This window comes from Mobula birostris, chromosome 3, assembly GCF_030028105.1.
Source record: "Mobula birostris isolate sMobBir1 chromosome 3, sMobBir1.hap1, whole genome shotgun sequence".
NCBI classification, from domain to species: Eukaryota; Metazoa; Chordata; class Chondrichthyes; order Myliobatiformes; family Myliobatidae; genus Mobula; species Mobula birostris.
This window is the reverse complement of record NC_092372.1, coordinates 182009585-182027073: the sequence shown is the minus strand read 5'-3', so window position 1 is coordinate 182027073 and position 17489 is coordinate 182009585. Positions and strand designations below refer to the sequence as shown.

At 40.6% G+C, this 17489-nt stretch overlaps 1 protein-coding gene across 1 annotated transcript in view; it reads right to left on the bottom strand.

The window, feature by feature from the left end:
- The window catches only part of mrc1a (mannose receptor, C type 1a), a 165080-nt gene extending 149605 nt beyond the window's left edge, over window positions 1–15475 (bottom strand). The window contains exons 1-3 of the mRNA XM_072253795.1: window positions 15329–15475; window positions 14182–14583; window positions 8726–8896 (exon numbers count right to left, since the gene is read on the bottom strand). Of these exons, the coding sequence (XP_072109896.1) occupies window positions 8726–8896; window positions 14182–14583; window positions 15329–15389 (634 nt within the window). The 5' untranslated portion in view covers window positions 15390–15475. The remainder of the gene's footprint in view (window positions 1–8725; window positions 8897–14181; window positions 14584–15328) is intronic.
- Window positions 15476–17489: the final 2014 nt, after the last annotated feature.

The following is a 17489-nucleotide window of genomic DNA, read 5'->3' as shown; positions in this document are numbered from 1 at the left end:
GAGTTTAAATGAGCATGGGCAAATTGAAGCAGGACTAGGTCACTCATTCGATTTGTTCATGGATATCTCAACCCTCATTACCCTCTGAAAGCTGAGAACACACCACTATTCCAGGATGTATTAAACAGGCAAACACACACAGATTAAATCAGAGACCAAAATCACTGCTTTAAAGTGCCAAAACCCTAGAAGGGAGAACTGTTCCAATATGAATATGGTGATGCCAAAATTGGTGGAGTTGCAGATACTGTAGAATGCTGGCAAAGAATACAGCATAATATAGACCAGTTGCAGATATGGGCTGAGAAATAGCAGATGGAGTTTAACCCAGATAAATATGAGGTGTTGCATCTTGGTAGGGCAAATGTAAGGAGACAGTACACTTTTAAGGACAAAGTCCTTAACAGTGATGATGAGCAAAGAGATCTTAGGATGCAAATTCATAGCTCCTTGAAAGTGGCTACTCAGGTCAATAAGGTGTTTAAAAGGCTTACGGAATGCTTGCTTTTATTAGTCGAGGCATTGAGTTCAAAAGTCAGGAGGTTACGTTGCAACTTTATAAAACTCTGGCTAGGACACATGTGGAGTATTACGTACAATTCTGGTCACCCCACTATAGGAAGGTTGTTGAGGCTTTGAAGAGGATGCAGAAGAGGTTTACCAGGATGCTGCTCAGTTTAAAAGTCACGTGCTATCACAAGAGGCTGGATAAACTTGGATTGTTTTCTCTGGAGCATCAGAAGCTGAGGGAAGATCTGTTAGAGGTTTACAAGATTATGGCTGGCATAAATAGAGGGGACAGAAAGTATCTGTTTCCTGGGGTTGAAATGTCTAATACAACTTAGGAATTACTAACTAGAGGGCATGCATTGAAGATAAAAGGGGGTTGTTTCAAGGGAGATATGAGGGGTAAGCTTTTTACTCAGAGAGTGGTGGATGCCTAGAATGTACTGCCTAGTATGGTGGTAAATACATTGGAGACTTTTAAGAGGTACTGAGCTAGGCACATGGATGTAAGGAAGATGGAGGGATATGGACATGGTGTAGATAGGACGGTTTAGCGTTTGGGTGATTTTGATTTACTTTTTAGCACAACATTGTGGGCCAAATGGCCTGATGCTGTGCTATGCTCTATAAATATCATGATAGCGCCTCCCACCAAAATGAGGAATCACCCATGCACTACGGTGCTGCTGCTACACATGGGGAATTAAGGAATGATTTTCATTTAGTTTGAGTAGTGAGATTAAAGAAAAGATTTCTGTTTATCCATTCATAGAGTATGAGGGTTGTGGAATGGTCCAGAAATGCTGTTCAATCTCTGAAAAGCAGCTGGTGAGTTGTTGCCTTAAAAAACACGGTAGCCCATGTAGTGAGGCTACTCACGCAGAATCATTTGAGGGCAAGACTTCTGAGGTTTTGACTTGACTTCAGGGAAGAAATCACAGTGTATTACCATGTGAAGATAGTGTGTACATTGGAAATTGCGAGCACTGTTGTTGCCAAGGCTTCTCATTCCCTATAGCAGTTGTGATGTTATGCTGAAGTTGTGTGAGACATGGGTGAGGCCAAATTTTGGGAATTCTGGTCACGTACCTGCAGGTAAGATATCAATAAGATTGAAAGAGTACAGAGAAAATTTACAAGAATGCTGCCAGGTCTTGAGGACCTGAACTGTAAGGAAAGGCTGAATAGATTACGACTGTTTCGACTGAAGCATAGGAGAACAAAGGGAGATTTGATAGACGTATACAAAATGATGAGGGAGATAGATAATGTAAACATAAGCTGGCTTCTAATAGTACTATCTATACCCCTCATAACTTTGGCAAAGTAACCAGTTTAGTGTGGACTAGATGGGCTGAAAGGCCTGTTTCAGTAGTGTAGTTCTCTATGACTTTATTTAGAATTAGAATCACTTGCGGGCAGGTATAATGCATTTATCTAAGTGCAATACGAGAAGGAGCTGATTATGAGCCATGGCATAATCTCATGAATAATCACAAAAGGAAACCAAGGCGGTAGCCCCAACAATCTTTCAAATTTGCTGATGACATGGGAAAATTTTCTCAACCTTCATTTCACACATAATCGGAACATGGCTACATTTTGGATGTCAGCAATTCCCTCATGCTGACTCATTGCCACAGTACTTAGCCAGGAGTACGATGAAATCTTGGGCAACATCTAAAGACATTCTTAGGTAATATCTGATATGCCAGTGAAAGATGTTGTAAGTGAAGTCTGACACTGCCTGGTGAATTAGATGTGATAAGGTGCCATATTTTTACTTTGTATTGCATTTATTGAATCCATCATCATCAAAATAAGAAAACAGGAAATAACAACTGAACTTTTTTTTAGATAAGCTGAAGTAAACTGGAGCAGTATCATAAGACCATAGGATTTTTTGAGTGGACAAAGGCCTTCTAGTCATTTTATTTATTTTATTTAGTCATTTTACTCATGGTGCAGCTATGGAATAACTGCCTGAAATGCCCTGCCAGGTTGCTGGTGGACATAAACACGATAGAGTCATAGGAGGTTTTTAGACTTATGAGTGTGCAGAGAATGGAAGGACGCAGACAGTCTGCAGGCAAAAGGGACTTGTTTAGTTAGGCATTTAGTTTCACTGGATTCTGGTTAACTCGGACACTTCGTATACTTTGGCCCAATTAAATGGCTGTCACTATTGGCCAGAGCTTGATGGAAGTAGTTAAAAGGGTATAGAAAAGACAAACTGAGTAACAATGTATATTTAAATGAAATACAGAACAGATGATAACACTACGAATACTACTGGTGGTTGTCCGTTGTATCTGATGATGACGGGGAACCTGTGCGGGAGAGTTTTTAAAGTGGAAAATCTATTGCACTGGGACAGCTCCTCGAAAGTCAGGGCCTAGTGGGACGAGTAGACGTCACAAATGGGGTCTTCACTGGTTGCAGTAGATGACCATGATTACTTTTGTGCCTCATCATGCCCTTCGCTCTCCATGTAGCACAGCAGAATCACCTTCTTGGCCATTGGATCTCACTGTAGATCTCGTCCACACAGTCCGCTGCAACTGACTTCACGTGTAGGGACAGCCGTATCCCTGTCTCACTGAGGTATGCTACATATGATGGGACGTCAACGGTCTCGACTTCACCACTCCTCACTCCAATTCCAATCTCACTCCTTTCAAACACACTGCTTTCCACTCTCTCCACACCCATCACAACCTCGCCATCAAACCAACAGATGGAGGGGGGGGGGGGGGGGTTGTTGTTGTTGTAGTCTGGCAGACTGATCTCTACTTTGCCGAGGCCCGGCGACAACTGTCAGACACCTCCTCTTACTTACCCCTCAAACAGGACCCCACTAATGAGCACCAGGCCATTGTCTCCCACACCATCACTGACCTTATTGACTCAGGGGATCTCCCATCCAATGCCACCAACCTCACAGATCCCTCACCCCACACTTCCTGTTTCTACCTCCTACCCAAGATCCACAAACATGCCTGTCCAGGTAGACCTATTGTTTCTGCTTGTCTCTTCCATTTCGCGCAGTCTGCCCTCACCCCATCCTCTTGCCACTCCACCACAGATAGGGTTCCTCTTGTCCTCACCTACCACCCCTCCAGCCTCCGCATCCAACACATAATTCTCCATAACTTCTGCCATCTCCAATGGGATCCCACCACAAAGCACATCTTTCCTTGCCCCTCACTTTTTTTTTTCCTGCAGGGATCGCTCCCTACATGACTCCCTTGTCCATTTGTCCCTCCCCACTGATCTCCCTCCTGGCACTTATCCTTGCAAGCTGAACAAGTGCTACACCTGCCCTTACACCTCCTCACTCACTATCATACAGGGCCCCAAACAATCCTTCCAGGTGAGGCAACACTTCACCTGTGAGCACATTGAGGTCATCTACTGTATCCCATGCTCCCGGTGTGGCCTCCAGTATGTCGGTGAGACCCGACATAGATTGGGAGTCTGCTTCACCAAAAACCTATGCTCCATTTGCCTGAAAAAGCAGGATCTCCCAGTGGCCACCTATTTTAATTCCACTTCCCAGTTCTGTTCCTATTCCGATATGTCCATCCATGGTCTCTTCTACTGTCGCAATAAGGCCACACTTAGGTTTGAGGAGCAATATCTTATATTCCATCTAGGTAGCCTCCATCCTGATAGCATGAACATTGATTTCTTGAACTTCCCATCATACCCCCTTCTCCTTCACCATTCCCCATTCCCATTTCCCTCTCTCACCTTATCTCCTTACCTGCCCATCACCTCCCTCTGGTGTTCCTCCCCCTTTCCTTTCTTCCATGGCCTTCTGTCCTCTCCTATCAGATCTTTCACCAATCAACTTCCCAGCTGTTTATTTAACCCCTGCCCCCTCCATGGTTTCACCTATCACCTTGTGTTTCTTCCTCCCCTCCCCCACAACTTCTTATACTGACTCATCATCTTTTATTCTCCAGTCCTGATTAAGGGTCTCGGCCTGAACCATCAAATGTACTCTTTTCAATAGATTCGATAGATGTTGCCTGGTCTGCTAAGTTCCTCCAGCATTGTTTGTGTGTTGCTTGGTTTTCCAAAATCTGCAAGTTTTTTCTTGTTTGTAAGCAGTAACTATACAAGCTTTTGCAAAAACAACCTCCCTTCACTTCTTGATGATGGTCTTCCATTTAGCTTTTCATACTCACTGTCTAAGGAGCATAAGGAGTCGTCTCATTTGCACCGCTATGATAGGCAAGCCTGTCAAAACGAAGCAACTTAGGATCTTAATTTGTTCCTCTAGTCTTCATAAGGAAGAAGAACCTCTCCAGTTCCTGATAATATTGACTCAATATCAAAGATTTTCTTACTATATTAGTGCAAGTTTCATTTGCATTGCTGAGATACATGGAATCATTATTAATATCAACCAATATTATTTTATTCCGATAGAAGTTATCCAGCTTGTTGATTACGGTCAATGGTTGGATTGCCAGACATAACAGCTACCAAAATTTTCTATATATCAATACCAGATCAGACAGTTCTGCAGTACATTTCAGGACATTGCACATCACTAATTCCACAATGACCCCTATTATTTGTCCTTTCCACACTTATACTTCATATTGCACTGATAGTGCCTTTCTCTTTTCAGCCTGTAGCTCAGGATCAAAAATGCCTTGTTTCCAGTCTGGTTTTTCAGGATCTGTGGTGTCTAGTGAGGCTAATTGTTCACCACAGGGGAGGTATCTGAGGCTATGAAATGGGTAGTTTGTGAGGTGGTGCAACCCTTACACTGTTTATGCTGACCTTCTCTCTGCTCCCAGTCCATAGATTCTGGGTTTTCAATCATCATCATCATCATCATCATCATCATCAGGTGCCATGCCCAGTTTGAGCTTTGACTGCCACGGCCCACACACTCCTGTTTCGGGTCAAGTGGATCAATCCAGTTCTCTGGCTGCTGTCTCCATCATCATTTGTCTTTGTCTTCCTCTTGCTTTCTTCCCTTCAATCTTTCCCATAATTACTGTGCATTCTAACTCCTCTTTCCTAATCACATGTCCAATGAAGTTACATTGCCTTTTCATGATCTCATACATTATTTCTCTTTTTGTGTTTGCTCTGTTCATGACATCCTCATTATATATTTGTTTTGTCCATGATATTCTTTGCAACCTCCTCAAAAACCACATCTCTGTTGCTACAATTCGTTTCCTCATGTTACTAGATATTGTCCAACATTCTGAGCCATATGACATAACTGGATAAAGATAACATTTCAGTACTCTGAGGTGGGTTGTCATGCCTAGTTTAGTATTGGTCAGTATACTCTTCATTCTCATAAAGGTGTCTTTTGCCATCCCTATTCTTCTTTTGATGTCCAAGTCATACCTGCCATCTGATGTCACTCAGCTTCCTAAGTAGCAAAAGTTCTGTACTTGTTTTATGTTTTCTCCGTTTATTCTCAGCCTACAGATAGTATTCTCCTTTTTTTTGGATATCACCATACATTCTGCCTTTTTTGCAATTGATAGACAGACCCATTTTCGCACTTTCTTCAACAATTATATCAATTAAGTTTTAGAGTTCTTCCTCCGTACTTGCAATTAACACAGTGTCATCTGCATATCTGAAATTACTGATGTTTTCACCGCCAACTTTGATTCCCAAGATGTCTCTTATTTTTTGTAATATTGTTTCATTGTAGACATTAAATAAATCAGGGGAGGAAACACACCCTTGTCTAACGCCTCTCTTGATTTTCGTAAACTGACTCACTTCTCCATCTATTCTTACAGCGGCAGTTTGTTCCCAGTACAGATTTCTGATTATGCGGAGGTCTTTCAAATCTAGATCTAGAGTTTTCTGTAATATTTCAAATAAATTACTGTGCTTCACTTTATCAAATGCTTTCGTGTAGTCAATAAAACAAACGAATCTCTTTGCACTTGAATAGCTCGTTCTGATAGTATCCTTAACATCAATATTGTGTTTCTTGTACCTTTGTCTTTCACAAAACCACATTGTTCTTTGCCTGTTTCAGCTTGTATCTTACTTTTAGCTCTTGTCATCAAAGTTCTTAGAAGTATCTTGGTGATATGACTCATTAAACTTATGGTCCCATGTAATTCACATTCTATTGCTCCAAGTTTCTTAGGAAGAGTGATAAAGTAAGTGCTACACCTGTCCCTACACCTCCTCTCTTGCCACCATTCAGGGCCCCAAACAGTCCTTCCAGGTGAGGCAACACTTCACTTGTGAGTCTGTTGGGGTCATCTATTGCATCCGGTGCAGCCTCCTCTACATCAGTGAAACCCGACACAGATTGGAGGTCCGCTTCGTCAAGCACCTCCACTCCGCCTGCCACAACAGACAGGATCTCCCGGTTGCCACCCACTTCAACTCTGCTTCCCATTCCCATTCAGATATGTCCATACATGGCCTCCTCTATTGCCATGATGAGGCTAAACTCAGGTTGGAGGAGCAACACCTCATATACCGTCTAGGTAGTCTCCAGCCCCTTGGTATAAACATAGAATTCTCCTACTTCCGGTAATTCCCTCCCCCTCGCTTCCCCTATCCCTATGTCACTCTGCCCCCTCCCCCAGCTGCCTATCACCTCCCTCATGGTTCCGCCTCCTTCTACTACCCATTGTGTTTTCCCCTATTCTTTCTTCACCTTTCCTGCCTATCACTTCCCTGCCTCCCCTCCCCCACCCCTTTATCTTTCCCCTTACTGGTTTTTCACCTGGAACCTACCAGCCTTCTCCTTCCCATCCTCCCCCCACCTTCTTTATAGGACCTCTGCCCCTTCCCCCTTCAGTCCTGACGAAGGGTTCCCGCCCAAAACGTTGACTAATCATTTCCACGGATGGTGCCCGACCGGCTGAGTTCCTCCAGCGTGTTGTGAGTGTTGCTTTGACCCCAGCATCTGCAGAGTATCTTGTGTTTACTGACTTTTTCATCTCTTCTGGTATTATTCCAGTCTCATAAATGTCATATTTAAACGTTTTCAACACAATCCCAAATGCTCTTTCTCTACTTTGAGCAAACATGTGGCAAGGGTTCCCAGGAATAAATGCATATATCCTTGAATCCTTTCCTCATCCACCTGGGAATTTGTTCCTATAACACAACTTAGAACTGAACGCAGTTCCTTCTATAGATGTACAAAGGTGAGTATTGGTCAATACTGCTTGTACTGATTCCATCATGACCTGGTGTGGAAACACTTATGCCCAGGAATGAAAAAGATTACAGAAAGTGAAGGATACAGCCCAGTACAAGCAAAGCCTTTTTCACCATTGAGCACATTTACATAGGGCACTACCATAAGCAATCAGCATCCATCATCAAAGACCACTACCATCCGGGCCATACTCTCTCCTTGCTACCATCAAGCAGGAGGTACAGAAGCCTTAGGTCCCACACCACCAGGCTCAAGAACAGTTATTATCCTACAACAGTCAGGCTGCTGAACTTCTGTGACTAATTTCACTCACTATAACTCTGACCTGATTCTACAACCTACAGACTCACTTTCAAGGGCTCTTTACAACTTATGTTCTCAGTATTATTTTTTATTAGCACTTTTGTCCTCCTTTGCAGATCGGTTGTTTGTCATTCCTTATTTATTTATAGTTTTTCACAAATTTTATTTTCCTGTAAGAAAATTAATCTCATGCTAGTATATGGCAACATACGCATACTTTGATAAATTTTACTGTGGCATATGACACGATAAAGTGTGTTTGCCTTGAATAAGATGTGTAATAAAAGTCCTGCCTGCTCTCACAACGGATATACAAAATCCCAGGGCAGTATTTCAAAGAAGAGTAAAATGCTATGCTGATGTCCAGGCAAATACTGTACATATCCCTCAATGTCCATTATCAAAGCAAATAATCACATCCTGAAATATCGGTGAAGAGACTGGAATAAAGACAGAGATCAAACTGGGTATTATATAAAGAAAAACAAAATTGCATCAGAAATTATTTACAAACTTCAACAATAAATGTAACTTCTAGATTCTTCAAGTACTCCTGAGCCCTTTCCAGAGAAATCCTGGACGCATTAATAATGTGGACAGGAAAGGTAAACAGCAAAAATACAAAAATAAGGCACAAAATATAGACTTGTTATTCAATTTTAACTGCAGTGTTTCAATAGACATGTATAAATTTATGTAATTATAGAACAGTATATAATTGTTTGACAAACTTACATTTTGAAGGACAAAGCCCCCACTTGCGATCTGCATAGTCTGATGTGGTTGCACACCAATGGAGTCCATCGTTTCTGCCATCAAGTGTACACTCTGTATACCACTTCTTGTTATACTTAAAAGGAAATACACAGGGCTGTCCATTGGAATTACCTAGTATTGTAAACAAATCTGAAAGGGAAACAAGGTCTGTTAGAACTGAAGTGTTAAGACTAGGAAACAACTCCATGGTCGTTCTATGCTGTGTCCAGATGAGAAGGACCTATCATGCTACTCAAGGCATCCTAGACTCCATTGGCACTGCCTGGATGGCAACAGAGGAAGTCATTTTACAAATTTTCAGTGTCTGTGACATACAGAACTATTTAAGAACAACAGAAAATTGGGTAAATAATTAAAAATATAAACATATTCAAAGAAAACACATTAAATATATAGAAATAAAATAAACCATTAAACTGGACTTCCTTTTTAAGTGAAACTTCATATCTGCAGATCTACAATTCCAATTGGAATTATTGGGTCTCAGATCATATTTTATCTGCCTTAGGATCAAACAATTAGGATTCTCAACAAGTCAGGACTCCATCATTGGACATCCCCAGTAAAATTAGGTCTCCTTAATCTACCAAAACCAAAGTTTGGAATGTATTCCAATCCCAACCACACCCAGCCCAATAAATGCAAAATGCATATAAAATTTATGAATATTTCTTTAAAGAGCATGACATTTGCCAAATATGATTTACTTTGGCTAATTCTTTCTGGGCTTTATTATCTCGTATTTTGAAATATTCAAAAAGTCAGGCAGCATCGGCAGAGAGAGAAAAGCATTGAATACTTTAGGTTGATGAAGTTTTAACCCTAAATATTAACAGTTACTTGACAGAGTTGGTATAATTTTATTGTCATACATGCATTCAGCACTTTTAGATATTAGATTTTAAAATTTGTTTCTGTACTTCAGTCTCTGCCTGACTGAAGTACATCCACCATTTGTTTTATTTTAAATTTACAGCATCTGCAGTATTTTATTTTTTGTTTATTCTCCAGTTCTTCCTGGAATGAGCATGTAATATTGTATATTCTCTATAATCATGGCACAACGTGAATGCTAAAGGCAGGTAAAAGGGCTGAAGACAGCTATTTCATTACCTCTTCCTTGACTTTTTTATTTAATTGCTTTGGATATACAGTACAGCAATGGCATTTTTTAGTTGTTTTATTCTTTTAAAAGCTTTTATTATCTTTTGAATTATCCACAAGTTATCTTTACTGTTTGTTATGTACTAATGTTACCATTTGACTAATCTCTTCCAATATTCTCTTGTTTTTTGTTTGATTCTGTTTATCTGCATTGTTCTATTATTTGATACACTCATGTTAGCTTAACCAGAATCAAGTGAAGATTTTCTACTGAGATTGAGCGTGTAAGTCATTAATTATCATACTAGGGCTTTTCCTTTTGCCAGACCAGTACACCATTTTCCTGCTCTGCTTTAAGTTGAATCTAACCACATTGGGACTGTTGACTTCTAATGATTGACCTGCCACCTGCCATCACATCAGTTACTTCTCTCTCTTCATTTGCTACAATATTTATTTCCTTGTTGGACTAAAAACATACTAAACTAGTAAGCAATCAAAAATGCATTTTATAAATTATTTCTCAGTTTGACTACAATACTGGCTATGATTGGATATTTTATATTGAGATACTAAAGGCTGCAGATGCTAGAAATCTGGAGCAACACACAAAATGCTGGAGAATCTCAGCAGGTCAGGCAACGTTTAAGGAAGGAAATGGACAGTCGATGCTTTGGGTTGAGATCTTTTATCAGGAGTGGAAAGGAAGAGGGGAGATAGCCAGTTTAAAAAAGTTGGGGGGGAGGGATTGAGCAAGAGTTGGCAGATGATAGGTGGATTCAGGTAAGGGAGTGATGTGATAGACAGGTGGGGCAAAGGGGAAAGCAGGAATGAAGTGAGGAGCTGAGGTGATCGATAGAGGTAACAAAGAGCTGAAGAAGATGGAATCTGTTAGGAGAAGCCAATAGGAGGAACATCAGTGGGGCCCAATGCAAATTGGAGGATTGTTTTACCAAGCTCCTTAGCTCCATTTGCTGTAGCTTGTGGACACCTATTTCAATTCCACTGTCTACGGCCTCATCTACTGCCAAGTTCATAATACACACAGAATAGAGGAGCAACACTTCAAATTCTGCCTTGGTAATCTCCAACCTGACAGCATAAGCATCAATTTCTCCAATTTATAGTAACCACTCCTTTCTGTGCTTTATATTGTCCTCATCCCACCAGCCCCATCATCCCCTCTATTTCCCCTTCACCACTCTCTTGATCTGCCTATCACCCACACATTCCTCCCACCAGTTTCCCTCATTTACACCATGGTACACTGTCTCTTCTACCAGATTTCATGTTCTTCAGCTTGTGTTGCTAACTTTCAGCTAACACCTCTTGGCTTCTCAATTCATTCACACTTCAGCCCTCCCCACCTGTCTATCACCTGTCTGTCACGTCACTTAGCTAGATCCACCTATCGCCAGCCAGCTTTTGCTTCACTCCTTCACCCACCCTATTACAGGCCCTTGTCCCTTTTTCATTCCAGTCCTGATAAAGGGATCCAACCTCAAATGTCAGCTGTCCATTTCCCTCCATAGATACTACCCGACCCATTGTGTTTCTCCACCTCCTCTGTGTGCTGTTCACTCAATGTTGTTATCTTATTCTTTGATATCACCCTGCAGGCTTAACAGTTCCAGCTAAGGTGGCAATGGATACAGGAACCTAGCACACTGGGTTTCTTTTGGTATTAAAATCAAATTGTGGATCACCATAGCTTAAGGTTGAGCAAGAGCAAAAACTTCAATTATGAGGCTCATTGAATGTTTGGGTATTAAGGGAGTCAACAGATGTCAGGTAGTCCAGGAAACTGCGCTGAGGTTAAAGATCAGCCAATAATGACAGATCAGGTGTGAGCAGTAATATGTGCTACTTTTGTCCATTTCTATGTAACACAGCCATTAGTCAATTGTTGCCTGTATAACAATTTTTGGAAATTGTTAATTTGATGCGGGACTCCCTTTGTGGAAATTGTTGATTTGATGTGGCATTCCCTTTTGAAGTGGTGCAAGTACTCACGAGCATTATGATGTAACATAGTGCATACAAATATACAAATTAAAAGCAGGATTGGGCTTCTTGACCATTCAAGACTTCTCGGCCAGTTAATATGTTTGTCACTGATTGCATTTTAATTTCAACTTCGCACACTACTCACTGCCATTAACCCTTGTTTTTAAGTACCAATCTACATCTGCTTTGAGGATATTAAAGACTCTGCTTCTACCACCCTTTGAGGAGGAGACTTTCAAAAACTCAAGACCATCTGAGGGAGAAAAATAACATTTTGCCTTACTCCTCTGCTAAATGGCCTAATCTTATTTTAAAACTCATTTTATATTCTACAACAAAAAGAAACATCCTCTTCCCATTCACCATGTTCAAACACGTCAGGATCTTCCCCGTTCTTGTTATCACCTCTGACTTTCAGCAAGTACAAGAATGACCTTTCCAAACTTTCCATATGAGATGCCAAAGTTAGAAATGCAGTAATCAGTATTAATGGAGACACTAGAGATTGCAAATGCTGGAACCTAGACCCAAAAATAATGTACTTTTTTAGCCATACAGCAAGGAGTAGGTCCTTTGGGTCCTTCGAGTCACATTGCCACAGCAACCCCACAAGAACGACTAACCCTAACCTAATCACAGGACAATTTACAATAATTTTTACAATTGCATATGACATTGTCATTAAGGTACTTGTTACAGGGCAATGGATTAATTATGGAAGTCTTCAATCTACACATACGCAGGGCAGACCAAATTAATACCAACAGCACGGAACTTGAATTCCTGGAACACTTATGAAATAGATTTCTCATACATTGTGGAGTTAACTAGGAAACAAGCCATTTTAGTGTTGCCTCTCAAGTTCCTCTTAAATACCTTCCTTAATCTATTCCTTCTTAAATATAATTTTATATCCATGAACTTTATCTCCCAGTTCTGGGGTAAAAGGTCTGAGTGCATATGATCCACTTCTTAAATGAAAAAGAGAGAAAAAATAAATTCCTGATTTGTTAGATTGGCATCAGTACATAGAACATAAAGCACAGAACAGTACAGCACTATACAGGCCATTCAGCCCACAATGCAATGCCAACCTATTTAATCTACTCAAGATCATTCTAAAGCTTCCCTCCTGCTCAGCTCTCTTTTATTCTTTCAACAATGTAGCTATCTAAAGTAGTTTGATAAATACTGGGATATACAATAAAGGATGTAATTATCAAGAAAGTAATAATGTGATTGAGCAGAATCGTTGAATTTATGCATCCATCATTAAGGACCCCCATCACCAAGGACGTGATCTCTCCTCATTGCTACCGACAGGAAGGAAGTACAGAAGCGTAAAGGCACACACTCAATTATTTAGTCAAGGAGAGATTTGGATTTTCAGAAGGCTTTTAAAAATGTCCCACAGCAGAGGTACACTTTGGGGCTGCTATACTTAAGCATGGATTGATGGATGGTCAGCAGGTGGAAACCAAAGAGTAGGGATAATTGTGTCACTCTTAGGTTAGAAGGCTGGCACTGTGGAGATCGTAGCTGGTGCCCCAGCCATTCACTAGACATGTCATTAATACGAGTGTACGGAGGAAATGAAACCTGGAGGAACATTGTTTCGTTTTTACTGTGTACTGTACCAGCAGCTTATGGTGGAAATGACAATAAACTTGATTTGACTTGACTTGAATTGCAAGTTCGCTGATAAATGCAAAACTAAGTGGGAATATGATTAGTCATTTAGCTTAGAGAAGTGCAAGTCCAGAAATAGTATCCAGTTTGTATACTTAGATCATGTATGTTCCACCATCAAATATGTTCTTCAAATTCTCATGTACATCATGACCCATGTTTCCCAGAGAAACAGTTAACCCCCCACAATAATCTGTAATGCTTCTCAGCATAATTTGAATCCAAGCTGAAATTGATGAAGCGACCAAGAGTTTTAACAAAGATCAGGTTGCAAAGATTTAGGAAGGAGATCATTTGGTTGAAAATTACCTAATATTATAAACATCAATTAGACTGAAAACTAAAAACAAATCTTTAGGTTTCTCCAATGGCTGTGTACCCAGCCATTGAACATGATTCCAGTCAAGATCTGTGGGTTTTGAATTGTAAGAATAGAAGTATTGAATGGTGATGTGGACCTGAGGTAAACGATTAACCATGACTTAATTGGCAGAGCAAAACTGAGGGTTGTATAGCCACTACCATTGCTATTCGATGAATATTACATTTGCACATTAAAAAGGATACATTGTGTAGTCAGTATTTAATTGCTGAAATTAATTAATTAAACATACCTTCAAACTGCTTTGAGCAAAGATCATGGTTGGTGTCATAATCTCTCCACCTGCTCCATAATCCCGATCCTTTGTACAGCATTATATTTTTTGCATTTTTGTTCCCATAATTGAAGTAGAGATCAACACCCTTGATGCTCAGCAGGGTGTCATTCTGGCATACCCAGCTCTGCAGATTGCTGCTGTCATTGCATTGATACAGAGTTATCGGCACCCAGTTCGTTTTTCTGGGAACTCCAAGGCATAGTGTGTACTTGATGTTCATGAGCCTCTGACCAGTAACCCACCGAAACTGCTGTGACTTTTCAGTGGCATCACAAACATTTATTTCCACAGCTTGTTCACTTTTTGCATCCACACACCTTCGGTGATTCTCATTATATATTAGAAAAACGTTGGAATCTAAAGACAAAAGCAAAATGAATGGTTATACAGTACTTCCTCTCATATATTCGAAGGTTTGTTTACCCATCCCTCCTCACCGTATTCCAGTTCGTGTTTGAGTTTCCTGCTCAGACCAAAATAGGCCTAGGTAGGGTTGCACCCTATGCATTGCCATATATATTGTGCCATGCCACCAAGTTGGAAAAGCAAGGCATAAGATATTTTTATCATTATTAATTAACTGTAACCTTATGTTTTCCTCAATGTTGCATAAAAGTATATTTCAGTTATGTTACGTGAAGTCAGATATCCTGCTTCACATACTCAATTCAATTTGAATCTAGTCCATATAAATACCTAATGTTAAACATTACAGTATGTAGCTGAGAAAAACAACATCCACTGAATAAATATTATTTGGCTCTGTTAAATCATAATACATAGGGAGTGCTGAGAGTCGAAGATGTTCACATGGACACAGCAAGACTCACTAACAATTAATCCTTCTGCTGAAGTAGGCAGAACAATATTACACAGAGAGAAATAATAGAAGTTTACAGCACAAGAGACCATTCAATGCAACACAATTGAGTAAACTCTTATTCAACTAAAAAATTAATAAGAATTTTGATATGAAATACATGGTGAAGACTTTGGACTGATGCTGATACCATGCTTTTTCAATCTACAAGGCAGTCAAGTGTTTCAAACAAATGTATAAGATGCACCACAAGATTTTTTAAAAGTCAACAAAATAGCATACCTGCACATCTCACAGATTGCATAAAGCAAGTAAAAGCAGCAAACAGAATTCCAGACCACATAATTTCATAATTTTTTGCAATAATGTTTTTTAAATGTTTTTACTCTCCAGAAAAAAGGTAGTGATAATGGAAACTGCAGATTAAAAGTGCTCCTCCTAGCAGAGACGGAGCTGATAAGTACTGATATGGCCCAGAATATCCTGTCATGTGACAAGCAGGAAATAACATGAATCCAGGCAAAAGGATTTGCTTTCATCAGCTCTGTTTAATAATTACATCTTTCTCTACCCTGTTACAAGGCATAAGGTAATGTTCATCCTGATGACAAAATTGGCATCACTTTTTGATCTTCATCCATTTGACTGAACTTGAGAAAGTGTTTTGGGCCACTTTGCTAATTCTTCTGCTTTTCTGATTGTGTATAATGATGAATCAAAGATGAATCAAAGATTTAAAGGTGAGGTTAGCTCTATTTGTTACATGTGTATCGATACATCAAAATATAAAGTGAAATGTGTAATCTCCATTAACGACCAACAATGCAAGGACGTGCTTGGAGCAGCCTGCAAGTGTCACATGCTTCTGGCATCAACATCGCATGCCCCCAACTCACTACCTGTACGTCTTTAGAATGTGGGAATAAACCGGAGCACCTGAAGAAACCCACTCGGTCACAGGCAGAACATACAAAATTCTAACAGACAACAGTGGGAATTGAATCCAATCTTCCAATCACTGGAGCTGTAAATCATCATGCTAATCGATATGCTAGTGCACCACCCGTAAAACTGAATTAAAGAGAGCTCAAATTTCATTTCAAGGCTGTGAGAAATATTGTGGTAGATTTTAACCTCTTGTGCTCTTAAATTGAATGCACAGTATAAAACATCGGGAGACAGCCCCAAGTCCTCTGACCTGCAGCATAGAAGGCAACATGCGAGCAATCTCTTATAAAGGCTGAATGCCAATTTCAATTTGATATGAATGCACAGTTAACAGGAGCCTTGAACTTTGAATGAGTGTGAATGGGATTCCTGTATGTCTTGGAATTCACTAATCAAAGCAAGTGAGAAGCCACAGCCATTAGAAAGGTCTGATGAATGGATAGTCAAAATGTAATGAGAAATGCAGCCTTTCCTGAGTAACTCTGTCAAAGCCTTTGTTCACAGTGTTACGTACCCCGTAACTGGGTTGCCAAACCAGCAGAAATGGATCACTCAGTTGGAGTCTGGATTACTGGAACTAAGAAAGTTTTATTAAAGAAATAAGCAACACAGTACTCTAATAGTAAGGATATAAATGCAACAGGTTAGCAATGAATAAACACACATATACACAGAACTAGGATAATAGGGTCAATCAAGCTCTATCGCAGTCTAGGGGTAAATGATCAATCACAAGTGACAGACTTCAGTTTAGTTCAGTTCGCAGCAATCGCTGTTGTGCCGTTGGAGAGAGAGAGAGAGAATGAATGAATATTCAAATCGGATTCCAAACAGACCTTCGATATTCCTTGCAGTCAGCTTTCGGGCGAGCCCTTTGTAATGTCTTCTGAGGTCACTGACTGTGACCCCTCCGTTCCAGATACGATCGCTCCTCGGCGGTGAACCCGGCACCCAGGCAAGGGCGGAAACACACACCAGGTTCCCGCCGACCGTATCTTTCCACCCTGTGCGTCTATGGCTGGTCCCGCAAGCAGCCCTCCAAAACTCTGCCCGACTTGTGGGGGAGCTCCGCTTCCAGGGTCTCGTTACCTCGTGGTGTCGTGAGTGGTGTCTGTTGCCTTAGCGAACCTGTCCCTTTTTATCCCCCCTGTTGGGGTATCGCCTGTCCATCAGACTTCAAACAGTTCAGGGTTCAAAGCAGCCGGTCTTGACAATACTCAGACCGGTGTCTCCTTCCGTTAAACTCTTTCGTCTCCTCATTAACATTTCCAATTGCTGCTCCATTGTCTTACTTATCTCTCTCTCTCTCCTAAAGACAGGTGGCAGATCAACTGATGATCCCACTTGTGTTAGCACAGGACAGTTAACATCTTAGTCTATGTGTACTTTTGTAACCCTCTTTTGTCGCAACAGAAACTGTGGGGAGTAGCTTGATGGTGCTGGAACATGCTGACAGAGTCACCATTCACCATCACCACCCACCTGCATCTTCTCT